Genomic DNA, 14,305 nt, shown 5'->3' on the forward strand with positions numbered 1-14,305 from the left:
TCAAGATCTCGGAGACCAGTAATTTGACATCAATTTACCGTTTGTTTTTGTAGTTCACTGTTAAGATCTCGGAGACCAGTAATTTGACATCAATTTACCGTTTGTTTTTGTAGTTCACTGTTGGCCATTGTTGGAGTAATTTCAGATTCCCTTGCTCCATCCTAACAAAGACAACAAATTTGAAAGTATATTTTATTAATCATTGAATGAAAAACAACAAAAGTCCAAAAAGTAGACAAGAATATTGAATTTTTGATGTCTACATGATATGTGACAAAGCCTCTTTCTTTATCAGCTTCCTTACAGCTAAATTAAATGTATTTTACAGTGTTATCTAAGTGAACAAAGCTCATCACAATCTGCTTTTTTAAACACCTTTAGAAAGTCTACATTTGATATATCAATATTATGAATATGAGCCTCTTATGCGACTGGGAACTTGGCTAGGATATGGGGGTGAGGTACATGGTTAGGAGATGGGGGTTGGGTACGTATACATGGTTAGGAGATGGGGGTTGGGTACATGGTTAGGAGATGGGGGTCGGGTACATGGTTAGGAGATGGGGGTTGGGTACATGGTTAGGAGATGGGGGTTGGGTACATGGTTAGGAGATGGGGGTCGGGTACATGGTTAGACAATTGGGGTCGGGTACATGGTTAGGAGATGGGGGTTGGGTACATGGTTAGGAGATGGTGGTCGGGTACATGGTTAGGAGATGGGGGTTGGGTACATGGTTAGGAGATGGGGGTTGGGTACATGGTTAGGAGATGGGGGTCGGGTACATGGTTAGACAATTGGGGTCGGGTACATGGTTAGGAGATGGGGGTTGGGTACATGGTTAGGAGATGGTGGTCGGGTACATGGTTAGGAGATGGGGGTTGGGTACATGGTTAGGAGATGGGGGTTGGGTACATGGTTAGGAGATGGGGGTCGGGTACATGGTTAGGAGATGGGGGTTGGGAACATGGTTAGGAGATGGGGGTTGGGTACATGGTTAGGAGATGGGGGCCGGGTACATGGTTAGGAGATGGGGGTCAGGTACATGGTTGGGAGATGGGGGTCAGGTACATGGTTAGGAGAAGGGGGTCGGGTACATTGTTAGAAGATTGGGTTCAGTGGGGGTCGGGTACATGGTTATAGAGATGGGGGTCGGGTACATGGTTAGGAGATGGGGGTCGGGTACATGGTTAGGAGATGGGGGTTGGGTACATGGTTAGGAGATGGGGGTCGGGTACAGGGTTAGGAGATGGGGGTTGGGTACATGGTTAGGAGATGGGGGTTGGGTATATGGTTAGGAGATGGGGGTCGGGTACATGGTTAGGAGATGGGGGTCGGGTACATGGTTGGAAGATGGAGTCTGTGTACATGGTTGGGAGATGGGGGTCGGGTACATGACTGGGAGATGGAGTCTGGGAGATGGAGTCTGTGTACATGACTGGGAGATGGAGTCTGGGAACTTGACTGGGAGATGGAGTCTGGGTACATGGTTGGGAGATGGAGTCTGTGTACATGACTGGGAGATGGAGTCTGGGAACTTGACTGGGAGATGGAGTCTGGGTACATGGTTGGGAGATGGAGTCTGGGTACATGGTTGGGAGATGGAGTCTGGGTACATGGTTGGGAGATGGAGTCTGGGTACATGGTTGGGAGATGGAGTCTGGGTACATGGTTAGGAGATGGGGGTTGGGTACATGGTTAGGAGATTGGGGTTGGGTACATGGTTAGGAGATGGGAGTCGGGTACATGGTTAGGAGATGGGGGTCGGGTACATGGTTGGAAGATGGAGTCTGTGTACATGGTTGGGAGATGGGGGTCGGGTACATGACTGGGAGATGGAGTCTGGGTACATGGTTAGGAGATGGAGTCTGGGTACATGGTTGGGAGATGGAGTCTGTGTACATGGCTGGGAGATGGAGTCTGGGTACATGACTGGGAGATGGAGTCTGGGTACATGACTGGGAGATGGAGTCTGGGTACATGGTAGGGAGATGGAGTCTGGGTACATGGCTGAGAGATGGAGTCTGGGAGATGGAGTCTGGGTACATGGTTGGGAGATGGAGTCTGGGTACATGACTGGGAGATGGAGTCTGGGTACATGACTGGGAGATGGAGTCTGGGTACATGGTTGGGAGATGGAGTCTGGGTACATGACTGGGAGATGGAGTATGGGAGATGGAGTCTTGGTACTTGACTGGGAGATGGAGTCTGGGTACTTGACTGGGAGATGGAGTCTGGGTACATGGTTGGGAGATGGAGTCTGGGTACATGGTTGGGAGATGGAGTCTGGGTACTTGACTGGGAGATGGAGTCTGGGTACATGACTGGGAGATGGAGTCTGTGTACATAGTTGGGAGATGGAGTCTGGGTACATGGTTGGGAGATGGAGGCTGGGTACATGACTGGGAGATGGAGTCTGGGTACATGGTTGGGAGATGGAGTCTGGGTACATGACTGCGAGATGGAGTCTGGGTGCTTGACTGGGAGATGGAGTCTGGGTACATGGTTGGGAGATGGAGTCTGGGTACATGGTTGGGAGATGGAGTCTGGGTACATGACTGGGAGATGGAGTCTGTGTACATGACTGGGAGATGGAGTCTGGGTACATGGTTGGGAGATGGAGTCTGGGTACATGGTTGGGAGATGGAGTCTGGGTACATGGTTGGGAGATGGAGTCTGGGTACATGGTTGGGAGATGGAGTCTGGGTACATAGTTGGGAGATGGAGGCTGGGTACATGACTGGGAGATGGAGTCTGGGTACATGGTTGGGAGATGGAGTCTGTGTACATGGCTGGGAGATGGAGTCTGGGTACATGACTGGGAGATGGAGTCTGGGTACATGACTGGGAGATGGAGTCTGGGTACATGACTGGGAGATGGAGTCTGGGTACATGACTGGGAGATGGAGTCTGGGTACATGGTTGGGAGATGGAGTCTGGGTACATGACTGGGAGATGGAGTCTGGGTAGATGGTTGGGAGATGGAGTCTGGGTACATGACTGGGAGATGGAGTCTGGGTACATGGTTGGGAGATGGAGTCTGGGTACATGGTTGGGAGATGGAGTCTGGGTACATGACTGGGAGATGGAGTCTGGGTACATGACTGGGAGATGGAGGCTGGGTACATGACTGGGAGATGGAGTCTGGGTACTTGACTGGGAGATGGAGTCTGGGTACATGGTTGGGAGATGGAGTCTGGGTACATGGTTGGGAGATGGAGTCTAGGTACATGACTGGGAGATGGAGTCTGTGTACATGACTGGGAGATGGAGTCTGGGTACATGGTTAGGAGATGGAGTCTGGGTACATGGTTGGGAGATGGAGTCTGTGTACATGGCTGGGAGATGGAGTCTGGGTACATGACTGGGAGATGGAGTCTGGGTACATGACTGGGAGATGGAGTCTGGGTACATGACTGGGAGATGGAGTCTGGGTACATGGTTGGGAGATGGAGTCTGGGTACATGACTGGGAGATGGAGTCTGGGTAGATGGTTGGGAGATGGAGTCTGGGTACATGACTGGGAGATGGAGTCTGGGTACATGGTTGGGAGATGGAGTCTGGGTACATGACTGGGAGATGGAGTCTGGGTACATGGTTGGGAGATGGAGTCTGGGTACATGGCTGGGAGATGGAGTCTGGGTACATGACTGGGAGATGGAGTCTGGGTACATGGTTGGGAGATGGAGTCTGGGTACATGACTGGGAGATGGAGTCTGGGTACATGGTTGGGAGATGGAGTCTGGGTACATGACTGGGAGATGGAGTCTGGGTACATGGTTGGGAGATGGAGTCTGGGTACATGGTTGGGAGATGGAGGCTGGGTACATGGTTGGGAGATGGAGTCTGGGTACATGGTTGGGAGATGGAGTCTGGGTACATGGTTGGGAGATGGAGTCTGGGTACATGGTTGGGAGATGGAGGCTGGGTACATGACTGGGAGATGGAGTCTGGGTAGATGGTTGGGAGATGGAGTCTGGGTACATGACTGGGAGATGGAGTCTGGGTACATGGTTGGGAGATGGAGTCTGGGTACATGACTGGGAGATGGAGTCTGGGTACATGGTTGGGAGATGGAGTCTGGGTACATGGTTGGGAGATGGAGTCTGGGTACATGGTTGGGAGATGGAGTCTGTGTACATGGCTGGGAGATGGAGTCTGGGTACATGACTGGGAGATGGAGTCTGGGTACATGACTGGGAGATGTAGTCTGGGTACATGACTGGGAGATGGAGTCTGGGTACATGACTGGGAGATGGAGTCTGGGTACATGGTTGGGAGATGGAGTCTGGGTACATGACTGGGAGATGGAGTCTGAGTAGATGGTTGGGAGATGGAGTCTGGGTACATGACTGGGAGATGGAGTCTGGGTACATGGTTGGGAGATGGAGTCTGGGTACATGGTTGGGAGATGGAGTCTGGGTACATGACTGGGAGATGGAGTCTGGGTAGATGGTTGGGAGATGGAGTCTGGGTACATGACTGGGAGATGGAGTCTGGGTACATGGTTGGGAGATGGAGTCTGGGTACATGACTGGGAGATGGAGTCTGGGTACATGGTTGGGAGATGGAGTCTGGGTACATGGCTGGGAGATGGAGTCTGGGTACATGACTGGGAGATGGAGTCTGGGTACATGGTTGGGAGATGGAGTCTGGGTACATGACTGGGAGATGGAGTCTGGGTACATGGTTGGGAGATGGAGTCTGGGTACATGACTGGGAGATGGAGTCTGGGTACATGGTTGGGAGATGGAGTCTGGGTACATGGTTGGGAGATGGAGGCTGGGTACATGGTTGGGAGATGGAGTCTGGGTACATGGTTGGGAGATGGAGTCTGGGTACATGGTTGGGAGATGGAGTCTGGGTACATGGTTGGGAGATGGAGGCTGGGTACATGACTGGGAGATGGAGTCTGGGTAGATGGTTGGGAGATGGAGTCTGGGTACATGACTGGGAGATGGAGTCTGGGTACATGGTTGGGAGATGGAGTCTGGGTACATGACTGGGAGATGGAGTCTGGGTACATGGTTGGGAGATGGAGTCTGGGTACATGGTTGGGAGATGGAGTCTGGGTACATGGTTGGGAGATGGAGTCTGTGTACATGGCTGGGAGATGGAGTCTGGGTACATGACTGGGAGATGGAGTCTGGGTACATGACTGGGAGATGTAGTCTGGGTACATGACTGGGAGATGGAGTCTGGGTACATGACTGGGAGATGGAGTCTGGGTACATGGTTGGGAGATGGAGTCTGAGTACATGACTGGGAGATGGAGTCTGGGTAGATGGTTGGGAGATGGAGTCTGGGTACATGACTGGGAGATGGAGTCTGGGTACATGGTTGGGAGATGGAGTCTGGGTACATGGTTGGGAGATGGAGTCTGGGTACTTGACTGGGAGATGGAGTCTGTGTACATGACTGGGAGATGGAGTCTGTGTACATGACTGAGAGATGGAGTCTGGGTACATGGTTGGGAGATGGAGTCTGGGTACTTGACTGGGAGATGGAGTCTGTGTACATGACTGGGAGATGGAGTCTGGGTACATGGTTGGGAGATGGAGTCTGGGTACTTGACTGGGAGATGGAGTCTGGGTACATGGTTAGGAGATGGAGTCTGGGTACATGGTTGGGAGATGGAGTCTGTGTACATGGCTGGGAGATGGAGTCTGGGTACATGACTGGGAGATGGAGTCTGGGTACATGACTGGGAGATGGAGTCTGGGTACATGGTTGGGAGATGGAGTCTGGGTACATGACTGGGAGATGGAGTCTGGGTACATGGTTGGGAGATGGAGTCTGGGTACATGACTGGGAGATGGAGTCTGGGTACATGGTTGGGAGATGGAGTCTGGGTACATGGTTGGGAGATGGAGTCTGGGTACTTGACTGGGGGATGGAGTCTGGGTACATGGTTGGGAGATGGAGTCTGGGTACATGACTGGGAGATGGAGTCTGTGTACATGACTGGGAGATGGAGTCTGGGTACATGGTTGGGAGATGGAGTCTGGGTACATGGTTGGGAGATGGAGTCTGGGTACATGGCTGGGAGATGGAGTCTGGGTACATGACTGGGAGATGGAGTCTGGGTACATGGTTGGGAGATGGAGTCTGGGTACATGACTGGGAGATGGAGTCTGGATACATGGTTGGGAGATGGAGTCTGTGTACATGACTGGGAGATGGAGTCTGGGTACATGGTTGGGAGATGGAGTCTGTGTACATGGCTGGGAGATGGAGTCTGGGTACATGACTGGGAGATGGAGTCTGGGTACATGACTGGGAGATGTAGTCTGGGTACATGACTGGGAGATGGAGTCTGGGTACATGACTGGGAGATGGAGTCTGGGTACATGGTTGGGAGATGGAGTCTGGGTACATGACTGGGAGATGGAGTCTGGGTAGATGGTTGGGAGATGGAGTCTGGGTACATGGTTGGGAGATGGAGTCTGGGTACATGACTGGGAGATGGAGTCTGGGTAGATGGTTGGGAGATGGAGTCTGGGTACATGACTGGGAGATGGAGTCTGGGTACATGGTTGGGAGATGGAGTCTGGGTACATGGTTGGGAGATGGAGTCTGGGTACATGACTGGGAGATGGAGTCTGGGTAGATGGTTGGGAGATGGAGTCTGGGTACATGACTGGGAGATGGAGTCTGGGTACATGGTTGGGAGATGGAGTCTGGGTACATGACTGGGAGATGGAGTCTGGGTACATGGTTGGGAGATGGAGTCTGGGTACATGGCTGGGAGATGGAGTCTGGGTACATGACTGGGAGATGGAGTCTGGGTACATGGTTGGGAGATGGAGTCTGGGTACATGACTGGGAGATGGAGTCTGGGTACATGGTTGGGAGATGGAGTCTGGGTACATGACTGGGAGATGGAGTCTGGGTACATGGTTGGGAGATGGAGTCTGGGTACATGGTTGGGAGATGGAGGCTGGGTACATGGTTGAGAGATGGAGTCTGGGTACATGGTTGGGAGATGGAGTCTGGGTACATGGTTGGGAGATGGAGTCTGGGTACATGGTTGGGAGATGGAGGCTGGGTACATGACTGTGAGATGGAGTCTGGGTAGATGGTTGGGAGATGGAGTCTGGGTACATGACTGGGAGATGGAGTCTGGGTACATGGTTGGGAGATGGAGTCTGGGTAGATGGTTGGGAGATGGAGTCTGGGTACATGACTGGGAGATGGAGTCTGGGTACATGGTTGGGAGATGGAGTCTGGGTACATGGTTGGGAGATGAAGTCTGGGTACTTGACTGGGAGATGGAGTCTGTGTACATGACTGGGAGATGGAGTCTGTGTACATGACTGAGAGATGGAGTCTGGGTACATGGTTGGGAGATGGAGTCTGGGTACTTGACTGGGAGATGGAGTCTGTGTACATGACTGGGAGATGGAGTCTGGGTACATGGTTGGGAGATGGAGTCTGGGTACTTGACTGGGAGATGGAGTCTGGGTACATGGTTAGGAGATGGAGTCTGGGTACATGGTTGGGAGATGGAGTCTGTGTACATGGCTGGGAGATGGAGTCTGGGTACATGACTGGGAGATGGAGTCTGGGTACATGACTGGGAGATGGAGTCTGGGTACATGGTTGGGAGATGGAGTCTGGGTACATGACTGGGAGATGGAGTCTGGGTACATGGTTGGGAGATGGAGTCTGGGTACATGACTGGGAGATGGAGTCTGGGTACATGGTTGGGAGATGGAGTCTGGGTACATGGTTGGGAGATGGAGTCTGGGTACTTGACTGGGGGATGGAGTCTGGGTACATGGTTGGGAGATGGAGTCTGGGTACATGACTGGGAGATGGAGTCTGTGTACATGACTGGGAGATGGAGTCTGGGTACATGGTTGGGAGATGGAGTCTGGGTACATGGTTGGGAGATGGAGTCTGGGTACATGGCTGGGAGATGGAGTCTGGGTACATGACTGGGAGATGGAGTCTGGGTACATGGTTGGGAGATGGAGTCTGGGTACATGACTGGGAGATGGAGTCTGGATATATGGTTGGGAGATGGAGTCTGTGTACATGACTGGGAGATGGAGTCTGGGTACATGGTTGGGAGATGGAGTCTGTGTACATGGCTGGGAGATGGAGTCTGGGTACATGACTGGGAGATGGAGTCTGGGTACATGACTGGGAGATGGAGTCTGGGTACATGACTGGGAGATGGAGTCTGGGTACATGACTGGGAGATGGAGTCTGGGTACATGGTTGGGAGATGGAGTCTGGGTACATGACTGGGAGATGGAGTCTGGGTAGATGGTTGGGAGATGGAGTCTGGGTACATGACTGGGAGATGGAGTCTGGGTACATGGTTGGGAGATGGAGTCTGGGTACATGGTTGGGAGATGGAGTCTGGGTACATGGTTGGGAGATGGAGTCTGGGTACATGGTTGGGAGATGGAGTCTGGGTACTTGACTGGGAGATGGAATCTGGGTACATGGTTAGGAGATGGAGTCTGGGTACATGGTTGGGAGATGGAGTCTGTGTACATGGCTGGGAGATGGAGTCTGGGTACATGACTGGGAGATGGAGTCTGGGTACATGACTGGGAGATGGAGTCTGGGTACATGACTGGGAGATGGAGTCTGGGTACATGGTTGGGAGATGGAGTCTGGGTACATGACTGGGAGATGGAGTCTGGGTACATGGTTGGGAGATGGAGTCTGGGTACATGACTGGGAGATGGAGTCTGGGTACATGGTTGGGAGATGGAGTCTGGGTACATGGTTGGGAGATGGAGTCTGGGTACTTGACTGGGGGATGGAGTCTGGGTACATGGTTGGGAGATGGAGTCTGGGTACATGACTGGGAGATGGAGTCTGGATATATGGTTGGGAGATGGAGTCTGTGTACATGACTGGGAGATGGAGTCTGGGTACATGGTTGGGAGATGGAGTCTGTGTACATGGCTGGGAGATGGAGTCTGGGTACATGACTGGGAGATGGAGTCTGGGTACATGACTGGGAGATGTAGTCTGGGTACATGACTGGGAGATGGAGTCTGGGTACATGACTGGGAGATGGAGTCTGGGTACATGGTTGGGAGATGGAGTCTGGGTACATGACTGGGAGATGGAGTCTGGGTAGATGGTTGGGAGATGGAGTCTGGGTACATGACTGGGAGATGGAGTCTGGGTACATGGTTGGGAGATGGAGTCTGGGTACATGGTTGGGAGATGGAGTCTGGGTACATGGTTGGGAGATGGAGTCTGGGTACATGGTTGGGAGATGGAGTCTGGGTACTTGACTGGGAGATGGAGTCTGGGTACATGGTTAGGAGATGGAGTCTGGGTACATGGTTGGGAGATGGAGTCTGTGTACATGGCTGGGAGATGGAGTCTGGGTACATGACTGGGAGATGGAGTCTGGGTACATGACTGGGAGATGGAGTCTGGGTACATGACTGGGAGATGGAGTCTGGGTACATGGTTGGGAGATGGAGTCTGGGTACATGACTGGGAGATGGAGTCTGGGTACATGGTTGGGAGATGGAGTCTGGGTACATGACTGGGAGATGGAGTCTGGGTACATGGTTGGGAGATGGAGTCTGGGTACATGGTTGGGAGATGGAGTCTGGGTACTTGACTGGGGGATGGAGTCTGGGTACATGGTTGGGAGATGGAGTCTGGGTACATGACTGGGAGATGGAGTCTGTGTACATGACTGGGAGATGGAGTCTGGGTACATGGTTGGGAGATGGAGTCTGGGTACATGGTTGGGAGATGGAGTCTGGGTACATGGCTGGGAGATGGAGTCTGGGTACATGACTGGGAGATGGAGTCTGGGTACATGGTTGGGAGATGGAGTCTGGGTACTTGACTGGGGGATGGAGTCTGGGTACATGGTTGGGAGATGGAGTCTGGGTACATGACTGGGAGATGGAGTCTGTGTACATGACTGGGAGATGGAGTCTGGGTACATGGTTGGGAGATGGAGTCTGGGTACATGGTTGGGAGATGGAGTCTGGGTACATGGCTGGGAGATGGAGTCTGGGTACATGACTGGGAGATGGAGTCTGGGTACATGGTTGGGAGATGGAGTCTGGGTACATGACTGGGAGATGGAGTCTGGATATATGGTTGGGAGATGGAGTCTGTGTACATGACTGGGAGATGGAGTCTGGGTACATGGTTGGGAGATGGAGTCTGTGTACATGGCTGGGAGATGGAGTCTGGGTACATGACTGGGAGATGGAGTCTGGGTACATGACTGGGAGATGTAGTCTGGGTACATGACTGGGAGATGGAGTCTGGGTACATGACTGGGAGATGGAGTCTGGGTACATGGTTGGGAGATGGAGTCTGGGTACATGACTGGGAGATGGAGTCTGGGTAGATGGTTGGGAGATGGAGTCTGGGTACATGGTTGGGAGATGGAGTCTGGGTACATGACTGGGAGATGGAGTCTGGGTAGATGGTTGGGAGATGGAGTCTGGGTACATGACTGGGAGATGGAGTCTGGGTACATGGTTGGGAGATGGAGTCTGGGTACATGGTTGGGAGATGGAGTCTGGGTACATGACTGGGAGATGGAGTCTGGGTAGATGGTTGGGAGATGGAGTCTGGGTACATGACTGGGAGATGGAGTCTGGGTACATGGTTGGGAGATGGAGTCTGGGTACATGACTGGGAGATGGAGTCTGGGTACATGGTTGGGAGATGGAGTCTGGGTACATGGCTGGGAGATGGAGTCTGGGTACATGACTGGGAGATGGAGTCTGGGTACATGGTTGGGAGATGGAGTCTGGGTACATGACTGGGAGATGGAGTCTGGGTACATGGTTGGGAGATGGAGTCTGGGTACATGACTGGGAGATGGAGTCTGGGTACATGGTTGGGAGATGGAGTCTGGGTACATGGTTGGGAGATGGAGGCTGGGTACATGGTTGAGAGATGGAGTCTGGGTACATGGTTGGGAGATGGAGTCTGGGTACATGGTTGGGAGATGGAGTCTGGGTACATGGTTGGGAGATGGAGTCTGTGTACATGGCTGGGAGATGGAGTCTGGGTACATGACTGGGAGATGGAGTCTGGGTACATGACTGGGAGATGTAGTCAGGGTACATGACTGGGAGATGGAGTCTGGGTACATGACTGGGAGATGGAGTCTGGGTACATGGTTGGGAGATGGAGTCTGGGTACATGACTGGGAGATGGAGTCTGGGTAGATGGTTGGGAGATGGAGTCTGGGTACATGACTGGGAGATGGAGTCTGGGTACATGGTTGGGAGATGGAGTCTGGGTACATGGTTGGGAGATGAAGTCTGGGTACTTGACTGGGAGATGGAGTCTGTGTACATGACTGGGAGATGGAGTCTGTGTACATGACTGAGAGATGGAGTCTGGGTACATGGTTGGGAGATGGAGTTGGGTACTTGACTGGGAGATGGAGTCTGTGTACATGACTGGGAGATGGAGTCGGGTACATGGTTGGGAGATGGAGTCTGGGTACTTGACTGGGAGATGGAGTCTGGGTACATGGTTAGGAGATGGAGTCTGGGTACATGGTTGGGAGATGGAGTCTGTGTACATGGCTGGGAGATGGAGTCTGGGTACATGACTGGGAGATGGAGTCTGGGTACATGACTGGGAGAGATGGAGTCTGGGTACATGGTTGGGAGATGGAGTCTGGGTACATGGACTGGGAGATGGAGTCTGGGTACATTGGTGGAGATGGAGTCTGGGTACATGACTTGGGAGATGGAGTCTGGGTACATGGTGGGAGATGGAGTCTGGGTACATGGTTGGAGATGGAGTCTGGGTACTTGACTGGGGGATGGAGTCTGGGTACATGACTGGAGATGGAGTCTGGGTACATGATGGGAGATGGAGTCTGTGTACATGACTGGGAGATGGAGTCTGGGTACATGGTTGGGAGATGGAGTCTGGGTACATGCGTTGGGAGATGGAGTCTGGGTACATGGCTGGAGATGGAGTCTGGGTACATGATGGGAGATGGAGTCTGGGTACATGTTGGAGATGGAGTCTGGGTTAACATGACTGGGAGATGGAGTCTGGATACATGGTTGGGAGATGGAGTCTGGGTACATGACTGGGAGATGGAGTCTGGGTACATGGTTGGGAGATGGAGTCTGTGTACATGGCTGGGAGATGGAGTCTGGGTACATGACTGGGAGATGGAGTCTGGGTACATGACTGGGAGATGTAGTCTGGGTACATGACTGGGAGATGGAGTCTGGGTACATGACTGGGAGATGGAGTCTGGGTACATGGTTGGGAGATGGAGTCTGGGTACATGACTGGGAGATGGAGTCTGGGTACATGGTTGGGAGATGGAGTCTGGGTACATGACTGGGAGATGGAGTCTGGGTACATGGTTGGGAGATGGAGTATGGGTACATGGTTGGGAGATGGAGTCTGGGTACATGGTTGGGAGATGGAGTCTGGGTACATGGTTGGGAGATGGAGTCTGGGTACTTGACTGGGAGATGGAGTCTGGGTACATGGTTAGGAGATGGAGTCTGGGTACATGGTTGGGAGATGGAGTCTGTGTACATGGCTGGGAGATGGAGTCTGGGTACATGACTGGGAGATGGAGTCTGGGTACATGACTGGGAGATGGAGTCTGGGTACATGACTGGGAGATGGAGTCTGGGGTACATGGTTGGGAAATGGAGTCTGGGTACATGACTGGGAGATGGAGTCTGGGTACATGGTTGGGAGATGGAGTCTGGGTACATGACTGGGAGATGGAGTCTGGGTACATGGTTGGGAGATGGAGTCTGGGTACATGGTTGGGAGATGGAGTCTGGGTACTTGACTGGGGGATGGAGTCTGGGTACATGGTTGGGAGATGGAGTCTGGGTACATGACTGGGAGATGGAAGTCTGTGTACATGACTGGGAGATGGAAGTCTGGGTACATGGTTGGGAGATGGAGTCTGGGTACATGGTTGGGAGATGGAGTCTGGGTCCCTGGTCTGGGACCCCGACTGGGACACCCCACCCAAGTCTCCCAGCGGCCCCCACACATCCGACACCCTGACAAGCGGTGGCAAACACCCTCCCCCGCGGCCCCCCCCAGGGAGATGGGCGATCCAACGGGACCACACCAACCGTTGGCGTACCCCCCCACTGCCTGGGAGATTGGTCCTGGACCACACCGGTTGGGAGATGGAGTTGTGTCCCTGCGGGAGATGGCGTTGCACACCCCCTCCCACCCCCCCCCCCCCGGCTCTCGCGTTGCCCGAGCACCCCCCACCTGCCACCCACCAGTCACCTCCCCGCACCACCCATGGCACCCCTCCCAACACCCCGGACGGCACACTCGGACGCCTGAGGTCTGCCTCGGCACCGCGCCCCGAAAAGCACACGTCTGGGGCTCCCTGCCTTGGGGCGCACAAGCGCGTACCCTGCTGCTCAACACCCCCCCACCGTGAACACCCGACCCACACTGCCGCGTCTGGGTCCACCACATGACTGGGAGATGGAGTCTGGGTACATGGTCTGGGAGATGGAGTCTGGGTACATGACTGGGAGATGGAGTCTGGGTAGATGGTTGGGAGATGGAGTCTGGGTACATGACTGGGAGATGGAGTCTGGGTACATGGTTGGGCGATGGAGTCTGGGTACATGGTTGGGAGATGGAGTCTGGGGTACTTGACTGGGAGATGGAGTCTGTGTACATGACTGGGAGATGGAGTCTGGGTACATGACTGGGAGATGGAGTCTGGTACATGGTTGGAGATGGAGTCTGGGTACATGACTGGGAGATGGAGTCTGGGTACATGGTTGGGAGATGGAGTCTGGGTACATGACTGGGAGATGGAGTCTGGGTACATGACTGGGAGATGGAGTCTGGGTACATGACTGGGAGATGGAGTCTGGGTACATGACTGGGAGATGGAGTCTGGGTACATGATTGGGAGATGGAGTCTGGGTACATGACTGGGAGATGGAGTCTGGGTACATGGTTGGGAGATGGAGTCTGGGTACATGGTTGGGAGATGGAGTCTGGGTACATGAGTGGGAGATGGAGTCTGGGTACATGGTTGGGAGATGGAGTCTGGGTACATGACTGGGAGATGGAGTCTGGGTACATGGTTGGGAGATGGAGTCTGGGTACTGACTGGGGAGATGGAGTCTGGGTACATGGCTGGGAGATGGAGTCTGGGTACATGGTTGGGAGATGGAGTCTGGGTACATGGTTGGGAGATGGAGTCTGGGTACATGACTGGGAGATGGAGTCTGGGTACATGACTGGGAGATGGAGTCTGGGTACATGACTGGGAGATGGAGTCTGGGTACATGGTTGGGAGATGGAGTCTGG

General features: G+C 53.5%; 1 protein-coding gene across 1 annotated transcript in view; it reads right to left on the minus strand.

Moving 5' to 3' along the window:
* Positions 1-14,305, minus strand: part of LOC117329918 — a 141,071-nt gene that overhangs the window by 78,692 nt on the left and 48,074 nt on the right. Inside the window, exon 9 of the mRNA XM_033888151.1 lies at positions 99-161. Coding sequence (XP_033744042.1) covers positions 99-161 — 63 coding nt within the window. The remainder of the gene's footprint in view (positions 1-98; positions 162-14,305) is intronic.

Source organism: Pecten maximus, chromosome 6, assembly GCF_902652985.1.
Source record: "Pecten maximus chromosome 6, xPecMax1.1, whole genome shotgun sequence".
Lineage (NCBI taxonomy): Eukaryota > Metazoa > Mollusca > Bivalvia > Pectinida > Pectinidae > Pecten > Pecten maximus.